Consider the following 27,501-nt stretch of genomic DNA (forward strand, 5'->3'; position numbering starts at 1 on the left):
GGAATTTTACATTTTATGGTCAGATTTTATTTCATGACAGGAAAACAGCATGATCACCACCCTCGCTGGATGATAGGTGAAACTTTTTCTCTGTGAAACAGTTTAGCACCATGCAATGATGGTGACTAGGATCACTGCATACATCTTCTCTGGCAACTCTGCTTCCTTCTGCAATAGTAGCCTTAGAAAATAGTGTTTGCTCAGCAGATTTCAGTCCGTATTTCTGTCACTGTTGACAAGGCTGGAATTGACTTCTCTGGTGAGTTACTGTTTTTATCCTGGGTGCCTTTATTGGCTTAGTTTAAACTGTTACAGATTAATCATAACAAAGTCTTCTTCAGGAATAAATCAAAAGTTCGCCAGAGGCTGTGTTTTCTTTCCCTCGGAGGATGTTGATTTAATTAAATGATTTGGTAGAAATACATTGACAAAATTATCTAGATTAAAAAACACTATTGAATATTTAGGTTGCTTTTGTGAAGTATATAATTTTGAAATGAAAATTAAAAAGCTATAAGAAGGTAAGCAAACACAGCTTTTTCAGTATTTCTGAAATGAATATCTTCCCTTCTATGTTCAGTTTCTGAGACATTAAAAACAAAATGCTTTTAGATGCTGAGGTGTCAGGATTTCCTAAAAAACAGAAATCCTCAATTCTGACAAGCTCTGAATTCCCTTGCGCTCAGCTCAGAAGCTGCAGCAGTTGCAGTTGTGTCACTTACATCACTCTCATTCTTTGTGATCAGTGTTAGCTCCTGACAATCCTAGAAGCCTAAGCTGCTCTCGCTCAATATTTGTATGGAAAAGACGTTCACACAAGGCATGAAATAGAGTAGATCAGGACAGATGATTCATCTCCAGCCTCTTTATCATATCATTTATGATTCCCTAAACGCTCTGTTTCTGAGGTATTTGAAGATTGTCTCTTTTCACCTCATCCCATGCGGATTAAAATGGGTAAGTGATTAAAGTGGATGGGTGACGGGGTGCAATTACACTTCGTCCTGCTACTTTGCCTCAAATTTTGTCATGACATGAATTTCTTGATGCAAGAAGCACTCAAGACTGTAGGAGGAGGAGACATTTCTATCATCTATTCTGATCTCCTATGTAAAAAAATAAATTGTACCCAGTACCTCTGAGACAAGGAAATGTATTCCTTGGGATGAGAAGTATAGAAGCTGAAATCCCAGGTGGCACAAACTGACTGCAGATATATCATTCCCAGTAGCTGCACAAGACAAAAAAATTCTGAGGCTTGAATCCAAAAAGCTATTAGTATGTACAGAAAAGCAGAAGGTGATTATAATGATATTCCTCTATGCTGCAGCCACAGAGAATGGAATTAATAACAAGTCACATAAAAGGACTGATTCATTCTGAAATAAGCAGTCAACATTTCTAGCAGGGGAACCAAACAAGTGGGTAAAGCCACATGCTGGTCAAGGAGAGGCAGGAGATGATGGAAGGCAATCAGCAAAGGAGAAGCAAATCCTGATGCCAAAGAGAGTATTCCCTTTTATTTCAAGGGGAAGAGGACTTGGTTCCATATATGTTTAAACATCTTACAAACTGTAAATTAAAAATTAAACTAGAAAGAAAATCCTTCTTACATTCCCAAAGTTCTGCTTTCTCTTATTTGATTTCATGCAGGCTACGCACATAGCAAAATCCAAGTCTACCCATCATTGAGTTCTTCTAATGCTTCTAATTTCCTAAACTAGTAAGGCTTTCCCTGCAGGGCAAAATACAGCTTTGATTTCCTTGTGTCCACTGAAATCATTCCCTGCCCTTTGAGACATCATTAGTACATCGTAAGAAGGGCACTAGAAAGTCTCCAGAGCAATATATGAAATGCTAAGAGCAGGGGAGAAAACACACCATAGTAGTTTGGAATAAGTAAAGGCCACACCACCATGGATCCCTGCTCACAGATAATTTATATTCTTAGCTCTTTCCTGAATGGGTGGAGGAGAGCCAACTCACCCCTTCTCCTCATAGAAAGCTTTAAACAAAGCTGAGGAAGGCTGGTCACGTGTGGGACAAACCATACACCTACAGCTTCCAGGGTGGTTCCAGAAGCCTGCTCCAAGGCAGGCAACAGAAGAGGCAGAACCAGGGCAGGAGCACCAGGGAGAAGCACCGCAGAGGTGCCAGCAGTTGGGAAGAAGGCCTCATGCTGGGCATGGGGGCAGCCCACATGCTCACAGTCCACTTGAAGGTTGTTCTGCTAGGTCTTGTGGAGAGATGTGCCACCCTGACTCCAAACAGCCAGTAAGAAACAAAACGAGGCCATTAGCTCTCCCCAGAGGTTCCCTCATCAAAGCTGAACTCATCTGGCATGCACTTCTGAAGCACAGCCAAGAATTTCCTATAAGACATAGCTGGTTATTTTCTTTTTCAGGAAAAAGAAAAGGATCTGGTGTTACTAAGGGCCACTCAGGTGACCTGTATCATTGCAGAATTACATCTGACATGATAATGTGTACATGATTCCTACACCTTAATGTTATCACAGATTAATACTTAAGTGCTTTTTTTTTTTTACTCCAAGCATTATACCCTCCTAGTCTGTGTACTTCGTGAAGAATGACTGATTCCTATCAAATGAAAATTAATGCACATTTTGACAGAACAAAGATATTATGTCTCAACATTTGCAAAACCTTACCTGATGCATAACTTTTCTATGGCTTAACATGTTATTAACAGTACTTTAAATGTTATGTTCTTTTTTATTTTAACATGTATATCTGAAAATAGCCCCTTTCAAATTGACTTGCAGTAATGTCTTTAAAAGCAAACTTTAAACATAATTTGCTGCACATACAATTATCTGAGTAAGTTGCATAGTTTAAACAAGTTTAGTTGTGCTTTGTAGCAGAACTCACAGTAATTACTCATCTCTTAAAAATATTACTTGCAGATGTGAAAGATGATACATTTAAGCATTTTTGTGACATCCAGACATTAACGATATGAGTTTTTGTCACTTTTCCACTGACTTCTGTTGTTCCTCACCCTTACATTGATATTAAATAGAGCATGGACATTTAATGGACACAACTGAAATAATTACAAACACAATTTTTAAAACTCCATTGTCAGGAAGGGAGAATTAAGTTTGAGGTATCCAGCCCTCAGGAACATACTATGGTTGTATGCATTAAGCTTTGTTGGTTTTACCATGTGTTACATTTAGATTAAAAATAGAAGGCACAGGTGTTTTACAAGGCGCCATAATTAAGTCAACCAACAAAACTAAACATTACATTACCAAGCCAGGGGTCTATATCTCAGCAGTGACTTCTTCCAATGCATTTTCATTTGAGGAATTTATTGCTTCTGAAAAGGGGCCAGGGTATGTCTGTGCTATGCAGTTCATTCCTTGTGCCATACCAATGTCTCCTCGAGAACTGAAGGTAGGGCAGGATCTAGTCCGTGCATAGTTTTGTTGGAGTCCAGTTTGGCCAACCATCTCACTCACAGTGTTCACCGGCGAAGCCCTCCATCTTTGTCTCTGTAGTTGTTCTTCTTTACACTTAATGGAGTACCAGGCCAGAAAAATAAAAAAGAATCCTACAAACTTGAGAGCAGCAGCCAACCCAAAGTAGACAAAACGAAATGAGGTGACATCGTATTCCCAACAAGATCCTTGTACGCCACAATCCTGTTGCCAAAGCATGCATGTGGTATCAATAACAGCCCCAAAATAAATTGGAGTGGGAATGTAAGCTGAAATAAAAATAGCAACAGAATTAATATGTGTTAGCAGATAGAAGACTTCCAAAGAAACTATGTATGTAAGCCAAACAGGTGTAGGTCAAGAAGTTCCGAGATTTCTACCCCTCTATTCTTCCCACCATCAATACTTATCCCACTTAAGGAACACTACATAAATGACAGTGTTAAAGTAAAGACAGTGCAGCAACACCTTACAATAGCTACTGCTCCACTCTGTAGAGCCCAGTCAACTCCTTATGAACTATTTGTCCCCACAAAGAAACTCCAGTGCTCTCAGGAAATAAAATCAGCAGGAAAAAAAAATGAGATCTTATCTTCACAGTGTTACTCGTTGAACATCCATTACCCATAAACTGGGAAAGAGTGGAGATTGCTGCTTTAGATTAAGGAGAAAAAGCCACAAAAAATTGCAAAGCATTTCTATTACCGAAGAAGGATGGAAGTGGTAAGACCACTAGAGTTTCAATCTCTCTTTTGAAGATATCTTCCTCAGAAACAGAATTTAACATCTAGAACTGTCAGACCCTTAAATGCTCTGTTTTCCCTGGAAATACGACACCTGTAGGATGAGTCAGAAAGGGCCTTCCTCAAAGAAAACTGTTGCCTTACTGACAGCCACAAGTGCTTTTCCTCCTGTTCTCACTTAGAATAGTCATTGCTTGCCCTATTCACTACTATATTGCTTAGTCTATTCATTATATACTATTTGGTAGTAGCTGAACACCAGGACCAGTTGGGATTTTAGGAGTTCAAGAGGATGAGCACTGGCACTTCATCTTCTTTTCCAAGTAACTCATGTTTCTGTCCTTGAATACGCAATATTATTTACGGAAGAGGAGAAGGACTGAAGACAGACACAATCCTGCTATGGACAATGTTTAGAAGACCAAAGTTGTTCTTACTGTGTCATCTAACTGGATCAGGAAATTACCAGTTGTTGTCAAAAGAAAATATTAGTTTGTCAAAAAACAAATCATGTCAGGTAAGGTTTTTAAATAAAACTTGAAATTGCTACAATACCTCTTTCTAGAACAAAAATATCATTCCAGAATGTCAATAATAAAAATAAATATTTTAAATACATTCTCAGTTACAACATTTTCAGAAGCTATTAATTTTAAGTTCCTAATAGAATTAGTCAGGTCATTAGTGGCATATTTATGGAATTTTAGTACTTTGATGTTAAATTTAAGGCAAACATCACAAACCTTTTGGAAACACTGTGGTTTCTGTGAAATCTTAGTACTACATGACTTACCAAGAGTTCGTAATAAAACAAACTGCATTCCTAGTGCAAAGGGCCGTTCCCCATCTTCCACAGACCTAGCAGACAAAAAAAAAAACTCCTTTACAAACTAGTCATCATAGTCATTGTGGACTGTTCTGACTTTACATCCTGGCTTTTTTTCTGAGCTATAATAAATTTTTGTCAACATCCAAACATCTGTCTAAACAGACATTTTTCCATTTCAACATAAGCAATATGAGATTCCTTTCAATAGTTTAAAAAAAAAAAAAATCAAGCTTTCAAAGGACTGTATGCAGAGTATTGATATTTCACAATGCCACAACAAACAATTTCAGTAAATCACAAGTTATTTTTTAAATCTTAACCAAAATATCTGAAATTCAGATAGGCAACTTGTAGTGACACTGGAATACAAGATAAAGAGCAAACAGAAAAACTGCAGTCAGATAGTCAAGCTTTTCAAGCCAAGAACTCAGCCAGAAACTGAAAAATCAGAGAAATAACTTGGGCCACAAATCTTGGACCAACGTGCTGTGCACAGTACGTGGTTTGGGACAGTTGGCATCGCTGTTCCAAGGACTAGGGGGAGAGAGGCATTCTCTTCTTTGATGAACATTACAAATTCTGCTGAATATTTCCCTTATGTGTCTCACTAAAGTGAAGCTCTCTGCAGAATTAATGTTCACTGTTTGCAGTTTACCTTTCCATAACTGCAGTACAGTGACAATCTGTTATTATTGTTCTTACTATGCGGGTGGAAAAGTCGGAGAAGGAATACAGTCCGAGGAATCCAAATGACAGTGGAATATCAAGGTGGTATGTTTTTATTTGTTCTCTCTATATATGGTCTAGAAATTGTTGGACATTTCTTGTTTCCCAAAGTGCGTTATCACGTGAATATTCTAAATTCTTCTGACATAGACACTGGTGACAGCAGGCACAGCAAAAATATGTACATGAGCCTATATCTTAGTTCTTACCTGAGTGTCACTATGATTGCTGATGGCTGGGCGCACGCTGTTATAAGGGTCACTATGAAGAGAAATATCAGGAACGGGATAAGTGTGTTGCAGGTTCGATCGCACTTCCCAGAAACAGCATAGCCGTTCTCATTCAGGTAGGTTTTGACGATGACCAGCCGGAGCTGGCTGCGCTGGCCCACTGTCGGCGGGGTGATAACCTGGCGGCTTTGGACACAAGCACACTCTGTGTAATTTCTTACCTGGGGAGAGGAGAAATGGGAAACAGAGAATATTTCCACATGAAAACTCATGTGAGAAAGACATGGTATGTCCTATGTAACCTTCACAGCAGGCATCAAACTCTGCTTCCCAATCAGGATTCTACAGCCTCCAGCATCATGACCCCAGATACAGTCAAGATTACTACTCCAAGTGGTTTCAAAGCTGGCCCAAATATCCCATAATAGATCTGCTTTCCCATTGCTCATAACTTCCACTAGTTCATAGAATCACAGAATGGCCTGGGTTGAAAAGGACCACAATGATCATTTAGTTTCAACCCCCTTACCATGGGCAAGGACACCAACCACCAGACCAGGCTGCCCAGAGCCACATTCAGCCTGGCCTTGAATGCCTCCAGGGATGGGGCATCCACAACCTCCTTGGGCAACCTGTTCCAGCGTGTCACCACCTTCTGAGTGAAAAACTTCCTCCTAATATCTAACCTAAACCTCCCCTGTCTCAGTTTAAAGCCATTCCCCCTTGTCCTATCACTATCCACCCTCGTAAACAGCCATTAGACAAGCAACAGTTAGGCGAGCATTTATAAAAATAAGAGTTTTTGAGAACTATGCAGAAACAATCACTTCTGACAAGGATGCTGGAGGAAAAGATTAATTCTAGTATATTATCAAAACAATGAGGAAACAGCCTTTAAGCAGTACTGACAATACCATATTCTGGAATTTGGCAGGCTGTTTGCTGTCATCTGCAGGAGGTATCTTCTGCTATCTCTGTGGTAACCTATCCAGACTTGGATAAAGAGCAGAAAGCTGTGTTTCACACATGGAACCCAGAAACTTTCAGCTGAGTGTGGAGTGTGGATATGGATGGGATGTGGACAACAGTAAAAACAGAGAACAAGGTGAACATAGAGAATTAAACAGTGATACTGGAAGACACGAGGGATTCTTGAATGGACAAAAGTTGAAACTAGCATGAAAAGATTGTGTAGTGAACTGGCATTTCAGAGGCAAAGGGTACTGTGATCTGAGCCATATGAGGAAAAGCTATGTCAGAAATAGCCTACCATGGCATCTTTTCTACTACAGTTTTTTTAATGGCAAAAGTTTGTGTGGAATGAGAATATTCCTGTGTTAGGAAAGCAGATCAGGGCATGCGTAACATTAAAGGCTTTGATTTTTATGTTCACATTCATAAATGTAGGACCACATATGCACAAAATCTACATTACAAGACCATCTTAATATTGCAAATTTAAGCACTCAGACATCAGGAAATAACCGAATTAGGGTTGCCTGTCAACTTCAATTTATACTCCTATTCACAGCTGTGTTATGGCAGTGCCTTATTTTTATTTTTTTCCATGGGATTTAGCTGAACATCCTAATGAGAATTTATCCAGTATTTTACTACACATTTTTAAAATATGATCCCAGGTATTCATCTCCTCACACTAACAGAACTCCACTACAGAGTGGCTCATATTTCATACAGATTTTTTTTTAATCAAACTCATCATTGTAGCTTAACATTTTCAAAAAGGTGTAATTTATCTTCAAAACAGCTGAGATGAGGCACTGATGGTGTTATCTCTATTTTGTAGCTAAGTAACTGAAACAAATCAAAAGTTTCAGAAATGTGAGTGGCAAATTTAAGGGAACCAAGATCCCTTTTTTCCAGAATATTTTTCCTTATATACAACTTAGTATTTCCTAAACACAACCTTTTCTGCCTTCAGATAAAGATTTAGGCACTCAGTGCTTCTGCAGATGATACTTCTGGTTACTACTCATGCTGATCATCCAGAATATGAAGAATAAAAAATTAATGACCAACTGGGATAAATTTGGTCTAAATGACTTGCCCAATATCACTTAGGAATGGAAGCAATAACAGAATCCATTTTCTTAGGTTCTTAGTTTCAAGGCAGCTCTCCACTGTCTAAAATCACAAGTATTTGTTTCCTTCCTACAGTCCTCATCTTAATCTCCTTGTTGCTTCCAAATAGGCCTCCTACAGAAAACAGTCTTCTTTACTACACAATCTTGGCTCATCATTAGAGAAACCAAGTTTGTGCACTGAGACAGAGATCTTATGCAAGAGAAATTCTGGAGTTTACATAAACCAGTTCTGAACTCCACATGGGCTTCCTTTTGCCTAATTCCTATTTTTATGTGGCTAATTTTGAAAGCATTACATTCTATAAGCTTAAATCCTGATGTTATACCTTAGCAACATTTTGTGTGCTATAGGGTAGCACACATAAGCTTGTAGTCGTTTCTAAAAGCATCCTACATAAAACATTATTTTATCAAGAAATGTATTTTCCTACTCATTCTATTTTCCACTGTCTACCGTCAGGCAATGAAGGAACTTCTCTTAAACCACAGTAGAAAACAGTGTGTTTCAAAATCTGTTATCAACATACTTCCCTACTGAATGAATTATTAGCATCAGTTGATATCAGGTAAATTGTAGCAAAGATTACACAACTGGGCTAAAGGAACTTTCTACTACAAACTAGGAAGACATTCAAAATAAAAACAAAATAAAATTAAAACAAACAAATAAACAAAAAAAACCCCAAAACACTGTTCTAAGTCTGTTCTAAGTGGAATCTATACAGGAACCTGCATTTATGAAACATTATCCAGTCAAACTTGAGACAGGGAAGTGCTGGAACTACCACACTCCTGTTCATAGGCTGGCTCAGAACTGCAAATCAGCAGACCGATACATTATAAATAAGATTTTTGGAATGTACAATCAAGCCCTCAGAAGATCAGTGTTTACATTACTTCCCGTCTTTCTTAATGACTTTTTTTACAGTTCTGTAATAGAAAAATTCAAGAGTTTGCCTTTCATATTAAATGAGCGTATAAATACCACTCTTTTGTTTGAAGGGTCAAACTGTACCTTTCAGTCCAGTATACTGCAAGATTCCCATGGTATAACTTTACCAGCAGGATGCCTCTCCCCAGCCCAGCGTAACTGAAAGACTGGGCTGTAATGGATAATGCATATCCAAGAGAGAAAGTGGATTATTAACATCCTTTAGTTTCTGGTTACATGAGTTCAAAGGTAATTATATACCATGAAGAGGTCTAGAGAGGGACAGGATGATGGCAAAGCTGCTTTACAAGAGCAGAATAAATGGGCAGTCTTTATTTACCAACACAAACAAAAGACCTATCAATGCACTGGTGCAGGTGGAACAACCACTTACATGAAACAAGGAGCCCAGCATAAACAACAGTGGCTTTCAACAGGTCATCGTAAAACTTACAAAGGAGTTTAAAACATTTTCCAATTACCTGAAGAGTTAAGTTTTTCCTTCCATTCAAAGAGGAAACGACGACAACAACAAAACACCCAACTACTATTAAAAATAACATTGACGAACTTGTAAAAAGACTGCATGCTTCAAGGATAAATGTTGGCTCTAGAAACAGAGCAGTCTTCAATCTGCTCCAGTCCTGATGGGCCACTCATGTTTGTAGTTAGGTGGGTGAAGGACTTACCCCTGTACTATGGTTTCCACCATTGATGCAGCCAGCCAGGCAAGGATTAAAATATGTTATTCCATCTGATCCACAGACAGGCTCATACTCATGAATTTTACATCCACAGTTCACATTACAGCTCCCAGTGAGATTCCTGTGGGCCATGGCAAGAGTGGGACTGAAGAAAGGAAAAAGAACATGCTAGTAGAACAAGCACAGGTATCCTGCTGTTCAGAGGAGAAAATATCCTAATCATTAACACGGGGACTTACACTTGATGATTACAGAAAGATTGCATTAACCCTAGGTCATACGCTTGATTTGAACTACACAGACAAAAGACAAAGATATCTTTGCCAACAACTGAAAGAACAATATAAAAGTAAACCTTGTACATCATTTGTGTGAGTAAGAGTTATATTTTATTCTCCTTATTTTTCCTTTTAAGAGTTAAGACATTTTACACAAGGTGAGCTGTAGCAATTTGCTGTTGATTAGTAGTGAAGAGCCCAGTGATGTGAGCATTATGTGAACTAATTAGCCATCTCTTCCCACATACCAACAACTGCTCCAGAAAGGTAATGCTTGTATTACTGATATGCACACTTGAAAAATACAAAAATCTCCCTCATCTACGTATGGAAGATCACCACGCTATTACTAAACATCTTGAAAACAGCCACTATGCCATCTTGCTGGACTTTTCCCCAAAATACCGCCAAAGCCCAACTTTCTAAGTTCTCTCACAAAGAGTTTGGCTGTAAGCTCAGAACCACTGAGTTCCAGTGTGCAGCTCACACTCGGAATGGAGAGTCTGTCAAAAAAATTATCCCACTGTGGTCCTGCTTTACCAGAGCTACCACAGCAGCTCAATCCAGAAGTGGCAAAGGCAGTAATAGCAGAGTCCATACGCATAAGATCACAGATTCATCATCATCGTAAGATGTTAAAAAGCACACTGGTCAAATGCTACTTTTTGCTACTTCTAGAAAGAAATCAGCTCTGCTTACAACTGACAGTCAGATGGCACCAACAGAGGTTTTGATTCCAGTTCACAAAGTGAGATGGTGACCAACTCCTCCACCTGCTGCCCAGTCCACCAAATCATTCCAGCCCTGCCCAGAACAACTCCCAAGTCACTCTCAAACTGCCAGCTCTGGGAACAACTACTAGGAGAATGACCCAGCTGCTTCCTGCCCTGAAGCAATGACCATGGTGGCAGGAGAATTTTGATGCTTCTGGGTATGGTGAGGGCTTGGAGTGAAAAGCAAAGGAGGAGAAAGTCCTTTACAGTGAGGATGGTGAGGCACTGGGACAGGTTGCCCAGAGAGGTGGTGGATGCTCATTCTTGGAGGCATTCAAAGTCAGGCTGGGCAGGGCTCTGAGTGACCTGATCTAGCTGTAGGTGTCCCTGTACACTGAGGGGGAGTTGGACTAGATGGCCTTTAAAGGTTCCTTCCAATTCTAAGGATTCTGTGATTCTATGAGGAAAAACATTAGCAGACATATCAACCTCACTGAAAGAGAATAATAAAACACCTACATAAATTCATATACAGATCCTGGTAATATACTAATGAAGTTTAAAAAAGTAAAGTTAAAGAAAGTTAAAATGGATACTCATTTGTTTCTTCATAAATTAAAAACAGACTGTAACAATTAGAATCAGTGTAAATTGAGCTCATATATGAGTTCCAGTGTGCTGGATGCAAGGTGTCCAGTTTGCCTTACCTAGAACCTCCTTGTTCATTAGGTGATGATAAAACTGTATTCTTCTGATGGAGCCTTCTAGTTCATAAATCCGATATATTTCTCCCATTAACACTAAGCTTTTGCATCCACAACATCTAACAGCAAGAACTGTTCTACAGCCTACAGTCTGCTACATGAACTGTTGCTTGTTTTGAATCTGACTCTTTGAGCTTTGCCCCTACATCTGCTATTTTGCTTGTAAATTGAAAATATGAAGGCTCCTGAAAAAAAAATAAACTTCAGGATTCTTTTGGCCAATGTACAAACATTTACAAACTTCAGTGGTATTTCATAATTGCAATTAAATAAATCACATTTAACATTAACTTCGGCATGACAAATGAGGGTATCCATTGCAAGATTTCTGAAGGTGTAGGCACAAAATTTTACCTTTTATTCATGCTATATTACTAAATATGCTAGATCAAGAAGGAAATAACTGATCAGCTTAGATATATCATACAGACACACCTTGAAATGTAAGTCATTTTTTGCCATCATTATGCATTCAAAATATAACAGGCATTAACTTTTAAATAGCCTGCTTTATATTTACACCTATTTTTACTAGACTTACCATGCTTTCTGTCTTGTTTCAGAGTGCTAAATTAATTTAGTAAGTGGAAAAGCAAGCTTTTGCAGTGTGGTTTATTGCTGACTCAATTTTCTGCATCTCATTTGGAATTTTATCCGGTTTTAAAATACTGCCAGCAACATGAAGGCATTAAGCCAGTGGAAGAGTTACCTGAAAAATCTTAGTCATACCAATCTATTTGCAAGTGACAACGTTGGCTGAGTCTGGCAACTCCAGTTCTATTTCCTAAATACCTTTCTGCTTAATGAAATCCACATTCTAGAATTCCACACCTGCGCTCTGTCTTCACCAAACAAGGTTATTCTAAACAAACAAGAACTAAGAAGCAGCTGATGTTGATGTTTTCAACTACAGCTTCTCCAGTTACTGAGGAAAACCACAATTTTATTATGTTTTTGAGAACTGCAATCTATAGTTTTCTGTGATGCTTAAATAGCATTTTCCTCTGCATTAGTGTAAATCTTGTAAGCCTACAAAACTGAAACTCTTCTAAAGACAGAAAGTCAGTTTGAAACCACTTACTTTATAGGCTGTAGTTTGTAATATCTGAACCTAAAAGTTTTTAGTCCATCCAGGTGCTGAAACCAAAGGGGCAGTTCCTCTACAGAATGAAGATAGTTGGCACTTCTGAAGACCTCCAACAGTTCAAAACACAGAAGTGAGGGAACATAACTGCTCTGCAAGGGAAGGTGAACTGGGAGTGACAGCAAGACCTGATCAGAAAGACTCAAAAGAAAGGCAGGGCAGGCCCTCACCTCCAGTTTTCATCAGAACAACTCTTCCCAGTGACAGAGCTGACCCTGAACTCCTTAACATAAGTGACCAAGCTCCCAGAAGCAAGGGAAAGAGCCCCATGCCCTGACACTTCATAGGAAAATCTCTCCTGAAGTGGATGAGGAAGCTTACTTTTCTTTGTTGGCTATGGAAGTGCCTGAGCTGGGAACACTGAGGGTCAAAGTCCTCGTCATCTTGAAGGGGTTCAGACTTACACCTCCTCAATGGCATTTTTATCAGCACTCCAAATTCAAGTCTCTTTCCATTCTACCTGGTGAAACTAAACTCAATCCCAATCTCATTCATATCTCCTTATCAGTGATTCTTTACTGCCATATTTGTAAGCAAAACTTAGAGCAGAGGCCAGAACTCAAAGCCACTTCTCCCAAAGGAACTCTCCTTTCAGCAGGTTTTAAAATTAGATTCTTTTCTAGCTTACATTCTAATTTTTCTTCTGTACCTCTATCCATTCCTCATTTTTCTTTTCTCTTTCCCTGTATCCTACGGCCATTGCTACAAAACAGCTTCAGTTTCACAAAAGGAATGGAGACCAGCCCTGTGCCAGAAGACTGAACCAACGCAATGCCTATGGTGCTCTTGCATACATCAGGAATTCAGGGTCAGGTACTGTCTAACTAAATTGCTGGCCAGAGGTAAATTGCAGAAGGTAAGCAACTCATCTCCTTTTCTTATCTCCTAGCAAAAACACTATCAGACATCTCCTGTCTTCACAAAAATTGTTAGGCATAGTAGCCAATGTTATCAAAGTAGGTATTATCGGGGGACATACATATAAACTTTGTGGATTTGGATGTATTTCAAATGCTTCCCTCCCATCTTTAGTGGGAGGGAAACAACTTTTGAGTTGCAGCAGCTTGAACATCTCCATTTCCTTACCCTGGATCTTAAAATGCATGAGAACGTGTGCTTGGGCATTTCCAGGAGTCTGGACAAAAAGCAATTGCCTATTTGACTACTCCAGAAAAAGTAACTGCATAAATTCTGAGATTTATGAGTACAAAATTTGCTTTATCTGGGTTTTGGAAAGAATTTGGATATTCCAAGCATGTCCCAATATCATTTTTCAGTCACTGCACTAAGAAAACATTTCTCTACCTTCTACAGGTCACAACAGCAGGAGATGAGGTTTAGCTCAGAAGAGAGCACCAGGACTGTCACTGGTTTGGTTCGTAGCCAGAGCTTACGGTATCTGAACAGTGAAGAGAGGTGGTGCTTTTAGAATGTAGTTTAGGATAACTTTTTTTTTGTCATGGCTATTGTTACAGAAATGAACAGTACCAGAACTCTTCGATGTATCATTAGGTCAGTTTGAAAGGTTACTCTGAATAGTCTGTGTGCCACTTTCTACCAGAATTCAGTCTCTTTGGTCTTCACCCACAGCTTTGGGATTGTCTGCTAAGAGGACGGCTCTGCACAGCCCTGTAAAACAACACTTCCCTCCCTCCTCTTCCTGGCTGACGATCTTTCCCTCCCTCCCCCCAAGATGGAAGCTAAAAGTGTCTCTATTACATCATTTATCCAACAGTCTACTGAGAAGATATGAAAAGCTGGTTTTCAATGAATAGTGAGATAATCTCTTTAAGGTTGAACATGATAGAGAGGCTGCAGGAGTGAAAATTGAAGGTTTTTCCCAGACATTAGAATATATTAATGAAAATCTCTAACTTCAGGAGAAGAACATGACCTTCATCTTCTTACATCAGTGGTAAAGGGGGCTGCAGGTACCATCCTACCCTCTCCTGTTTTCTGAGTGCAGTCCAGTCCAGAAGACCTGAATTTCTGTCAAAAATGGCAGTTTGGCCCTTTTGAACAGAAACTAGGTACTGAACTCCATTAGGGCATGGGTATTAGCATATGTGTTGTAAGCAAAGCTCTTGCCCTGGGAATTATGTTGGTATGCATAGCATCCACACCAGGCACTGCAATATTGGATTAACTGTGCTGCCCTGTTTGCCCTGCTGTTGGTATTGCTCAATGATGCCACAGAGAGGCCACTGCTGTTTCAAGCCAGCCCAAGTGCCTTCTCTAAACAGAACAGTAGGTATCCAGAGGATGTTTGCACCTCCTCAGCCACGCAGGAATTGAACAAGAATCTGAACTGGTTTTGTGGCTGCTGTTTGCTCACCTTAGCTCTGTAATACTCAGCTACAACAGCTGTAAAGGCAAAACAGCAACCATCAGGCTTACTGTTTCCCAGCAACACCGTGGACAATAAGAGATGTTCTTCTGCTCCCATCTTCCATACCCGAATAGATCAGAGGCTTGGCTCAGGAACAACTCCACATGTAACGCTTGTTATCCATTTATTTGTCACCTCACTTCCCATCATCAGTGATGCTAAGCAGTACGACAGCTGCTTAGTAACTTCCACCTGACTCATTTCTAATGTATTTAAACACTATTTGCCTTTGCTGAATATGCTTGTCTTTCCAGCTGTGCACTTTTGCAGCTGATCTAATGTTGCTAAGTAGCTTTTAAATATTTATTGACTGTCTACTGATTACACAAATCAGGTCCACAAATTTAGCTCTTGGAGCTACTTTGCACTTTGTGGTCTAGTTGGATGTTAACCAAAGCCTGAGTGTTCTCTTCCTCGTGCCATAAACAAACAAGGTACAGTTTTAGAAACACGTTGCAGCTTGAGCAGGAAATTAAATAACCAGGATTGATATTGGCTGTTGCCTTCTCAGCTATCAGCTGAAACTTGTCTCATTATATCATGCTGGATTTCAGAAAGCAATATGCAGCAACATGTCGTACTCCACCAGGCAGATTCTTCCAGTAATTTCCCAACAGAAATTTTTGTCTGGTGGAAAACATCCAAATCACCAAAATATTTCTCATGAACATACTGACTTCAGCAATGATGTGACAGTATTTTATCACAGAAACAGGAGAGGCAGCATTTTTGGAGTTTGACAAGCTCCTTGGCAGCCTGCTGAGCTGGATGCCCCATATGCCTAAATATTTGGGGTAAGCTTCCCAACTGTGCAGGAAACCCTCATGATGGTGCCCTGGCTTCCAGCACGTGGACAGGACCAAGGGCATCTCAGGCTGCCAGGAAAGGCACAGCTCAGATTCCCCTCTCCAGCCTTTCCCACTCTGTAAAATGCATTCTTCCGTCCTCTTATCCCTTCTCATTAAAGCTGTCTCAGCAGTAGATGGTTTTTGGGCTGCTTCCCAGTGGCTCCACTTACATAGTCTACTCACTTGAGCTGTATTGCTGAACATTAGTATGACACGCAGGTTAGGAAATCAGCTTAAAAATAAAGGTGAATGAAATCAGGCATGCAAGAAATTAGAAACATGAACCCAGAAACTGAACAGAGTTCAGTGAAAATTTAATCTTAGGGACTTCTTTACTTTGCCGGAAAGAAGATTTAAGTTTACAGATACGCAAAGCAAATACGTTCAAGTTAATAACAAGTTACTGCAAGCTGCGTCTCCCCAGCTTTCATCACCTACTGTACAAATAAATTATAGTATGGTTTATTTTGGGTATTTGTTTGCCTTTTTTTTTTTTTGCTGCTTACAACAAATGCCTTGTACAAAAAGAGAATTTTTTTATTCTCTCTAGAATATGTAATAGAAAAAAATCAGCCATTAGCTGTTTCCAAAAGCTCATCAGTAGACATTTTTAAGAGTCCCTCTTTTCATCTTTATTACCTTCAGTCTTCATCCACTGTTCATTCCTTTTTTAATGATGGGAAACTAATGAAGGACTACAGATGCTGAAGACTTGAAATCTCTACTGACAAATATGCATGTAACCCCATTTCCATCATGTATCATCTGCTATATAGCAGCACACATTATAACAGATTTCTGTGAATACCTTTCCCACTAGTAGAAGCACATATTTTTACATCACTAAGCTGAACCAGCATCTTCTGACACTAGGAGGCTGCCTACTTTCACCAAAGGAAAACAGAGCAGCGAGCTCTGAACTGCTGCACAGCTCATCACAGATTTACCCGCGCTGGTCAGAAAAAAGCAGGTTCTTAAGTAAATTGAACCAGAGCTATTAAGTCCTGCTCGTGAGCTGGACCATGAAAAAAGCAGCTTACTTTCAGTGCATCCACTGCAATAGATACATGGGATATATGAGAAACACCTGCTCCACTTGTGTCAGTGGCACAGATGTTGTCAATCCTCAGTGCTGCTTCATCCGAGCTGCCAGAGGCATCTGTCATGGCAAGGCAACTATGCATACACACACAGAGACCAGCCCCAAAAGACACATTTCCTGAACTATTCTTTCAATTACAAGCAATGACTCTGCTCTTTTCATTTAACTGCAGGTTTGCTAAACATGCATATTGGGATAAAACTCAATTTTTGCATTTGTTCTCTTCTCAGGGAGACTGTTTTGTGTCTCCATGACTCAGTACTGGTAAAGATAATGAAAAGAAGACCTTTCTTAGATGAGGCTGATGAAAAAAAACAAAAACAAAAAAAAGCAACTCCTAACATTGTCTAAATTCTGTTCTCCTCTACAACTATTGCTCTGTGGAAGGCTTGTGACTTTGGAATAAAGCAAGAAAATGGAAAGAGTAAGGCAGGACACACTGTCTGGAATCTTTAGAACTGTGACCTGTTATTTCAGATATCCAGACTTGTACTGAGACCCCACTTAGGCTGGCAGTCTATGTCCAGATACTGGAAAAAGGTGGACCCTCATCCATGAAATTACAATCTAAATGAAATGAAGATAAACAAAAGCAATCCTGACTATCTTTTGGTAACATCTAAACAGAGAGTTGCTTTGGATATGCTTTTATTAATATTACTCGGACTGCTGCATTAACCAACATTACCCTACACTAAGGAAATACAAACAAAAGAAGAAAATCTCTCACAATTTCTCTAACCTTAAAATTGAGCTATATGATCAAAAGGGTTAACTTGGTGGCAATGTTTTTGGTTTGGTATCGAAGCTTTAAGGCCCAGGACGTTCTGAAAGGCAGAGATCTGCAGCTCTTAGTTGGCAAGCAGCTGAAATTGTAGCAATGAAGCAAATTTTGTGTAGCTGTCAAACAAGGGACCCTCTCACTGCGTTAGTTGGATTCCTTCTTTGTTATCATTGTTCTGATCCAATTAGTCACTGACTCTAAATTAAGAGATCTGACAGGTCTGAAAGAGATCCAGGGTAACAGAAACACAAACTAAGGGTACAAGAGCAAAAATTTATCTTTTTTCTTACATTAAGTGCCTCAGTAACTCAATTACATGCTTTAATTAAACTTTAATTATACTAAAACAACAGAAAGCAATCAGAAGGGGACTGTTTTGATTCAATACATGCCAGAAATATGAGAGATGGAACTGAAATAATCCAGGAATCTGTCATTATGAGTAAGCTCCCCGGGAGCTTGTTTTAGTTACTTAATATCACAAAACATAGAAAGATCAAGTCTACAAACCACCAAAGCAGCTGTTCTCTGCTATTTCCTCTTTATTCAGCACTGGTGAGACTACATCTGGAGTGCTGGGTCTAGGTCTGGGCTCCATAGTACAGGAGGGACTTGGATGTACCAGAGAGATTCCAGTGAAAGGTCATGAAGTGATGAAGGGACTGGAGCACCTCTCCAGTGAGGAGAGGCTGAGGGAGCTGGGGCTGTTCACTCCAGAGAAGAAAAGACTCAGTGGGGATCACAACAGTGTATAAATATATCCAAATTGAGGGTGCAAAGAGGATGGAGCCCGCATCCTTTCAGTGGTGACCAATGCCAGGACAAGAGTCCATAGGCACAAACTGGAACACAGAAGGTTCCATCTGAACCTCAGGAAGCACTTCTGTGCTGTGCAAGTAGAGACCATTCACTGATTTAGGATTTCCCATTCAGATGTTTATTATGATGCAAGAGAAAGGATGCCAGACAGCAGAGCTTGGCACAAGGCTCATTATATCAAATATCAAACACGCCTTCAGAGACAAGGCTGAGGAACTGAACAACAGATTCTGAAATGCTGAGATGTATAAAGCAGAGATGTCCTTGACCTTCCTGATAACAGAACTGCTGACGACACACCAACAACAGAAAAACTGCTTGTCTCCAACGTAAAAAAGCAGAGAATTCTTGCAAATGTATTCTAATCTGTGTGCACCTCCAGGGTCCCTGAGCTGGTACAGTGAGAAAAATACTGAGTTATGAAACATTCTGAATTACAACATATCACTGCTGACATCTCTGAGTATTGATTTGCACATATTTCTATGATAACTAAAACCCAGCTTATCTATCTCTTCTATACTGGCTTGTCTCAGTTCATCAAAGGAAAAAACCTACTTTTTTTTAAATGTAAGAGAAGAAGAAAGTAGAACTAAAGAACTAAAGAACTAGCCCAAAGAAGATTACATGGTATGTCTATGCTGTATGGTATGTCTATACTGCCCAGTGCAGCTGAAATCCTCAGGCTTGTGCCAGAGCAGGTAGCTCAGACATCAGACCCGGCACAGTCATGGTAAGGCAGAACATTGTAGAAGATGATTTATCCTGAACCAAACAGCTGTAGTGTTTCCCATTTCTCATCTAGGCATGCTGAACAGGCTTTGATGTCTATACGCTGAACAGCACTGGAACTAGAGAACAAAATATGTGTTTTATTAAATCTCAAAATGAAAGCATGATTTTTTGTTACATAAAAATTACATTCTTTGATGTTTGAGTAGAAGACTTCTTTACTAAGTAAATTATATGATTGACCACAATGAATAAGAGAATGTTTGTCACATCACATTTACAAGGTAAATTTATAATTACTACTGCTTATTTATTACCGTCTTTAACCCCTTCAGACACGTGAATCATGCTTTATCACATGCTGGCAGTTCTCAGTTTCTCATGACATTAGTCTAAGCACACTAATTTTTATACTGATTTTACAGACCTGACACACATCAGTACTTTACAAAAATCTGTAATTACTATGTCTCATCTTTTGTACCAGTAAGAAGAACTAGATGAAGGTGGTCAAGAACTAATGTGATTATACTTGCAGAACAGCTGTGAAGAGACTTCAGTTTCAATTCATGTATTATTGTAAATATTATTTACCAAAGAAATGAATTAGATGCACTTACAATTCTAATCTGAATGTTCTAATAACAATAGTTTTACCTGATTTTGATTTAGAAATAGATTTAAACTAAATAACCTTTTCACTGGCTGAAAACAGCAGCCTTTTCATCAACCAGACAGAGACGTTCTCACGTTCCACAATTCAGTTAATAGTTACAAAAAGTTTTAGAGAATCACAGAATGTTTGGGTTGGAAGGGTCCTTAAAGACCATACAGTTAACAACCCCTTCCTGCAGGTAGAGCTGCCACCCATCAGCTCAAGCTGCCTAGAGCCCCATCCAACCTGGCCCTGAATGCCTCCTCCAAGGATGAGGCACCCACAGCTTCTCGGGACCACTGTTCCAGTGCCTCACCACCCTCTGAGTAAAAATCAATTCCCCCTTGTTTTGTCACTATCTTCCTGTGCAAAAAGTTGGTTCCTCTCCTGTCTATAAGCTCCCTTTAAGTACTAGAAGGCTGCAATGAAGTCTCCTCAGAGCATTCTCTTCTCCAGACTGCACAAGCCCAGCTCCCTCTGCCTTCCTTCACAGGAGAGGTGTTTTAGCCCTCTGATCTTTGCTTCTTCTGGACCTGTTCCATTAGCTCCACATCTTTGTTGTGCTGGCACCCCAGACCTGGACACAGTACTCCAGATTGGACATCAGGTGTGAAGAGTAGAGGGGGACAATAAAATTTACATTTTATCTCTTAATAATTTTCCTTTCTTCATCTACTCCTCCAGGCTGTCAATAAACATCACAAGAAGATGGACAATCAAGGTGTTCTAACCACCTTTATTCCCATTTTCTCCTTCAGCCCTCTATTCTCAGACCAGGATTCATCATCTATGCTACTCCACTCCACAGCTAGCCCTTTGGCATCAAGTTTTCACTCTAGGTTATTAAGAAAACAAATGAGCATACAAGCTTTCCATCAGTTCATGGCTTTCTCTTGCTTCTTGCCCTATGATTATCATTTGACAGCAACTCAGTAACACACAGCAACAGGCAATGCAAAATATTCTTTGTGTAAACTGTCCTATTCTCTCCTTCCCTTGTTTCCCACTCTTCTTCTTTGTTTTTCATTTGGTTTCTTCACTGCCCCAGTTTAGTTCTTTTTTGTCCATCTGATCATCTCTTTTTCCGCTCTACATCTCTCCTAATCTCCTCCAAACCTCAGAATGTTACACGCAAAGCTGAGAGGACTTTGAAAGCACGATATTCAAATGACTTTGACACCCAACAAATAGTCATATTTAACAGGCAAACACTGTCTCAGATGTAGAAGCAAAGTGAAAAACATTGCTTCAGATAGGTTTGCACTTTTCAAATTCTTAGTTTGTTCCTGTTTTTAAGCTATATGAAGAAAGGAATTTTAGCAAGAAGTTAATGTGCTTAATAAGAAAGTAAAAAATGTTCATGATCGGGATTCCTAGGAACTACTTTCTAGGGAGATAATCTTCTCGCAAATTTTACTACACTTTCTTGCTTCCAAATATCCCTATTTTTTTTTTCTTGATGTCACAGCCTAAATCCCTCACTCCCACTCTCTTCCCGCACCCACATCTTATTTTTCCTGCCTTTTTTAAAGGTTATAATCAGGTCAGCATCCCTGGCAAGAAATGGATGGTGTTTGTACAATTTGTAAGGGGTTCAGAAGCAATGCACACCACTAACATCAATGGCATATGCCCAAGTAAGACTGAAGACCTAAGATATTAAACAAACCTATTCAGAAATAAACATTACAATCTCTTTAGAATTTCCACAATTTTCATAAACAGAAAGCATTCCAAAACACTAAATTCTGAGCAATGTAAACAGCATGTTAGTGCTTTCCTTTGAAAATTGCTGAAGTCCATTCTAACATATTTTCCCATCCATCAGAAAGGTGAGTTATTGCATAGGCTTCGTTACAAACCAGATGTAAAAAAGAAGGGCCACATAGTATGTGTTCACACTATAATACCATATCCCAATTTGATTGTGAGGATTCTTCAGAACATCAGCCATCAGCATTTTTTACATTTTGTCACCAGGTTTATTGGAAAATTCCAGTGATTCAAAGGTACTTACCCAGTCGTATAAGGTATATTTATTCCCCCTAGATTAATGCTTTCACATCCAACAATGAAGAGAGTTGAAAAACACAGCAAAGACACACCACTGCAGATCATGGCAAGCTTTGCAGACTCTCTTGCACCAAGTTTCAGTTTTTTGATAATGTAGCCACCTAGGACAATACCAACACCAGCACTTGGAACAATTATTACACCTGCAGGAAGAAATTTGAATGACATTAAAACAGGACCTACAGAAATAGCATAAATAATAACATAATATTTGTTTAATTCCCTAACTAGATGATGACAAATTGCTGCACTAAGATCTCCATTGTCTGATTCTCTGCTAGCTAGCAAACTGAGTCAGACTTTTCTGGAGTGTTGTCCAAGAATTAATAAAAGCTTCCTTATGATATTACCAGCAGCCAAAGCACTATAAGAGAACTATTGTATTTACAAGCAGAAACATTGCTTTGTATTTATTTCAGCATGTAGACAAGGGATACACATTGCTCTTAATTACTAAAAATGTGAAGAAATCCAAATTTGGACATTCATCTTCCTCTTCCTACTCTCACGATTAAGTCCAGCAAAGCATAGATGTTAACCCAGGGCAGAATCCTGAAGCCTGTCCACCTGGCAGCACATGCATGCAGCTGGCTGAGAATTCTGCATTGTGGTAACTTGGCTCAAGTGAAACAGCGCCTTCCTACATCAGTAGCCCCATTCATTTCAGTGCAACCATTCAATGTGTCAACTGATCAAACATGAATGAAGAAATTAAGATCCTAGAATCAAACACTGTAAGTTTAAGCTACAAAACCTGTCCTTACTTCCCAGGGCCAGAGGTGTAGTTAAGTGAGAGAATTTCTTTCAAGCTTCTCCTTGGCTTTGCTTCCCAATAACATGAGAAATAAGGCCTTTGTTAATAAAGACATATTCCATGTAAATACAGAATTTGAATAACTTTCGGCAGCATTGTCTAAGGAGAAAGAGCTACATTAATAATAAAAATTTTTAAAGAACTTGTCTTGTTTCTAAAGAAGCCTACAACTATTACTTCAAAATATTTTTAATAATATTGCAAAGCATTCTCATTCTCTGCTAATTTGTCTAAAGGTGAAGGAGATATTACATTTATCAAAATTTAGAGACTGTAAAAGTAAAAATAAGAGGTAAAAATAGTTGCCACCTGAATTATAATTCCATCACCAATGGTATTATAAAGTAAAATGTCATTTCATGAGGAAGATTCTTAATAACAACCCTTCACAGAATCAAAAACAGTCTTTCTCAAAAGAGCAGAATTTAAATTTCTAAGTCCTTCGAGGAGAATTAAATTATTTCACAAAGTTCAAAGCCGTAACCTCTCTCAAGTTTCAATGACTGAATATGAACAAGGGAAAGAAATGCCAATCATTTTGCTGCCTCTGAAAATCTTCTCTTTAGATGAAAATGGGAACTCAGACATGTAAGTCTGCCATGCATGCCCTGCTATAAGAAGCATGTACCAAAGAAGCCCATGTACCCACCAAACATAGACTGGGATCACTTGTGATATCTTCTAAAACACCTGTGTCAGATTAATCAAATTCCATGGACCAAATCTTTGGCTACACCAGTTACGTGAACTAAAGCCAGGTATAGGCTTATTGAATATAATTTTTTTTATTTTTCCTTCCACCTTACATAGCTTTGAGTTTCTAACATCTTTTGGACCAGAATTTATATTTTCTTCCTTATTCTCTTGAATATACTGGAAAAGCCTTTCATTAGAACCAACATCATGTGCATCTAGCACCTTGTCAAAACTGAGCAAGCAGGTATTTTGTGAGGAATTAAGTTAGTGGGTCTTCCATTCTGACTTATGCTGCTGTTTGCAGCCATCCTTTGCCACACCATGAAGAACAGAACATAAAAAAGAGGAGATGAGCATGAACAAACTGCCCCACCAAGGCTGCCTCTCATTCAGGAGGGCAAAAAAGACAGGCAAACCTACAGAAAGGACATAGAAAGCAATATTCCTCCATGCAAACTGGCACAGGGAACGGAAAAACCTTTCTCTGGGAGAAACTTGAAGGGCAGGAGCAGATTTAGCAGCAGACAGAAGCACTCATTCCTCTCTGTGTGTCAGGAAGCCTGAGAAGTTCTTTTGCCCCAAGCTCAAATTCTTCATCCCTGCGCTCCTCTCTTCCTCCGCAGGGGATGTGAAATCAGAAGTGATATACTGTCAAAGGAACGCTGCTACTACAGTGCATTTCCAGAAGAGCTTGCAGGGCAAAGCCAAGCATGTACATGTAATCAGGACAGGCATTCTTCGTTTTCAAAGCCATTTAGAAGACTAAAGCTTAAGATCTGATATAAGCCGTTGCACTGCACTTTCCTTCATTTCATAATGACAGTTTGGCTTACAGGAATTGTGCATGTGCCAAAAAATCTCCTGGGTACAGTGCTCCAAGGCAGTATCAGCTTTCAGTCAGCAATTTTCAGGCTTTGTCCTTTTTGCTGTTGTCAGGATGCAGCAGCACTTGAGGCTTTCCACAGTGGCAAAAGATGATCTTAACAGTTACTAATAGTCTGGTAACAGAAAACTGCAATATCTGCTAACAGAGCTGTACTTCCAAAGGGAATAGCATAGAGATTTTCAAAGCGATTCTGTTTGAGATACACCCGACATCTTTCCTAGAACTAAAGGTAGATTCAACCTATTTGTATTCACTTCAGCAGAAGTTACCAGAGCAGGGCTTTGTAATACAACAGCTCTTCCAATTACAAGTTAGTTGATTTGTAACTCTTTTTCACAAGTAAATCTATCAAAACACATATTTTTTTTGTATTTGTGCATTTATTTAATATCTATCTGCAACCTAAAGTCAAAATTAAACCCAACTACAAACAAGACAAGATTTTAGCACAAGCTGCAGAAGTTCAAGATGTGAAATTTGGCACATAGAATTTTTGCTGCTGATCAGTGCTGTTTTTGTTTAAAAATATAAATAAATTGAAACTTAGTTAAGAAACTACTGCTTATGCGTTGGCATGCAAAATAACTAATATAAAACTCTTACTGTTCACATACAAGGGGATTCAGCAAGGTATATATGAAGTACAGATGCAGATATACGAATAATTTGCAAGTCCTCCTTCTGCTAACCAGAAAATTTTGTAAACTGCTCATGTTATTTATTAAATTAACTAATATGATTTAATGCAGAATCTCCAAGTTTTCTTTTCCAGATTTTCCTAGAAAACAGCAAACTCCTATGGGTCTGTAGATAGCCTAAACTTCAAGTAGAACCGTGGTTCCATCAATCAAATTTTCTCCTTATGTACAGAACACAGGGATTTCATGCCCTCGCTCCAGCAAGCTTGCAAACAGAAGTCAACTCATGGTACTTCTCTTATGCTTCTCCACCACACTCTATCTTTGCATTTTTTCCACAAACTGTAGGTGACAAATGATTCCTATGTGTCTTAGTGACTTGTCCCTCCTCCTCTTGCTGTCTTTTTTCTTCTCCTTGCACCTCACTTTCACTCCCACAACTCACTCTCCACCCCACTGCACCTTGTCAGGCGTATTATCAGAAAGAATGGAGGAGCAGAGAATTAGCAATGAACAGCTATTCTATGAGTAAGGAGAAGGCAAAAAGATGGATAGAAAGGAAACGAAGAGATGGAGACAAGTGCCTCCGATGTAGCCAGGAGAGAAGGGTGATGAACTGCATGCCTTAGGCATGACTGAAAAAGAATTTGGCCCCTTCCTCTTGGGAAGCTGCAGCTGAAGGCCATCCCTCCTTGCTACAGAACCGACACTCCCAAGCTGAAGGAGGCATTGGATTTAGCTGCACACTGTGCCAGCAGAGGAAGTGGCACAGCTGCAGGAGCAGGGCCCCAGCAATACCAGGGCCTGGGGAGCCATCCTGACTAGGCTGTGCTGCTGGGTGCTCTGTGATGGCAGGGACATGGGGAGAAGGGCACGGGCACCTGGGGGGGAGATGAGAAAGGGAAGGGCAGAGCGGATAAACAGATGGTCCCCAGGGAGAAAAGAAGGCTAGGATATTTTCAAGATCAAAAAGGAAGTAAAATTCACATCAAATACCAACACTTAAAAGACCTTTTAAGCCACACACATCACAGTAACGTTCCTGGGTTTTCTAGTTTGCTTTTCTTGCTTTTTTTTTTTTTTCCCCTTGCAGGCTATTAACATATTATAAAAGGTCACTGTCTGCACACACACACACACACACAAACAGCCTTCAAACAATTTAAATTGGTTCACATTTTACTAAAAAAAAAATATAGCAAACATCAACAAACAGCCCGAATACCCAAACCAGCACACAAAGATGCATCAAATCACCTGTCCTAAAAGCCACGTTTTCAGTTCATTCCTATATTGATTTACTTCATCAGCCAAAGAATGACAAGCCTTGCAATGTTACACTCATTGGCAATGCCTTACCAGTGTAGATGCTGGCATTGGATGCTGGGATGCCAAACTGTGACTCGATGAACTTGGGAATGAAGGTAATAAAAGCTGTAACAATGGCACTCTCAGCTGTGTATGACAAACTCACAAAAAGGAATGTCATGTTGCTTAAGATCCTGACAGCTGCCCGTGGAAGCTCTATAAAATGACAAAAATGACAAATGAATGTTATAAATAATGAGTGAAAAACAAAAGCAAATTGGAACAAAACAAATTGATTTCCTTTGAGATGGACTGTAAATAATGGCTTGCTAGCATCTGGCTCCATTTGCTGAGCGGAAGGGAGAGTGCATATTTTGCATTGCACTCTTTGCTGTTTGTTCTTACACTATCTCACTGCATTGCCTGGGGCTGCAGTCCCATTTTTCACAAACAGAACTGAGGTCTGTTTTAACAACACTGTCTGAAGAAACAGGACCTACGCAGTAACAGTAAAGAGCAGAGAAAAACAGCAAGAAAAAGTAGAAAGATAGGAATTAGTCTGATGTCTTCTTTTGAAATTTTCTAGGACATAACACATAACCTGCTACTGAAACAATACTGAATTTTGCACTCCACGCGAGGAAAAACAATCCCATACACCTCTGTAGCTCTCTGCTTAAAGGACCACCATTGGAAAAGTGGGATAACATTACTATAATTTGAAAAGGAAAACAAAAGATTTTAGATTACAAATTTTTATACATGATTAAAAAATATTTGCAGTGCATGCAGACAAAGCATACTGAGAAAATGATGTCAGTATCAATGAATCTCAACGTGTATTACATACGTACAACTCTACAACTCACACAACTCTAGTGTTCCCAGAAGAGATAAAATAATCAATTAAAAATGAGCACATATCATTAGCTTACATTTAAAAACCATTCACAGCTGTTGTAATTACCCTCAAATCAAATATCAAAACCCCATGAAATTCAGAACTGTCATTAAAAGAAGCACTTTGAATACTTTTAATTCAGTCCTATAGCGATATCAAGTTACCATCAGAAATTGATAACTCTATTAATTTAAGAGTTAATTTTTTCAGATTACACAGCATA

The 27,501-nt window shown here is 39.2% G+C and overlaps 1 protein-coding gene across 1 annotated transcript; it reads right to left on the reverse strand.

Moving 5' to 3' along the window:
- Positions 1-1,495: 1,495 nt before the first annotated feature.
- On the reverse strand, positions 1,496-26,598 carry SLCO5A1 (solute carrier organic anion transporter family member 5A1). Its single transcript, XM_010709039.3, has 6 exons — positions 26,429-26,598; positions 21,980-22,178; positions 9,720-9,879; positions 5,974-6,215; positions 5,003-5,067; positions 1,496-3,735 (listed from the first exon to the last, which is right to left on the reverse strand). The coding sequence occupies exons 1-6, from the start codon at positions 26,556-26,558 to the stop codon at positions 3,290-3,292; spliced, it is 1,242 nt and encodes a 413-aa protein (XP_010707341.2). The 5' UTR covers positions 26,559-26,598; the 3' UTR covers positions 1,496-3,289.
- Between the last annotated feature and the right edge of the window lie 903 nt (positions 26,599-27,501).

The sequence above is a fragment of the Meleagris gallopavo genome, chromosome 3 (assembly GCF_000146605.3).
Source record: "Meleagris gallopavo isolate NT-WF06-2002-E0010 breed Aviagen turkey brand Nicholas breeding stock chromosome 3, Turkey_5.1, whole genome shotgun sequence".
NCBI classification, from domain to species: Eukaryota; Metazoa; Chordata; class Aves; order Galliformes; family Phasianidae; genus Meleagris; species Meleagris gallopavo.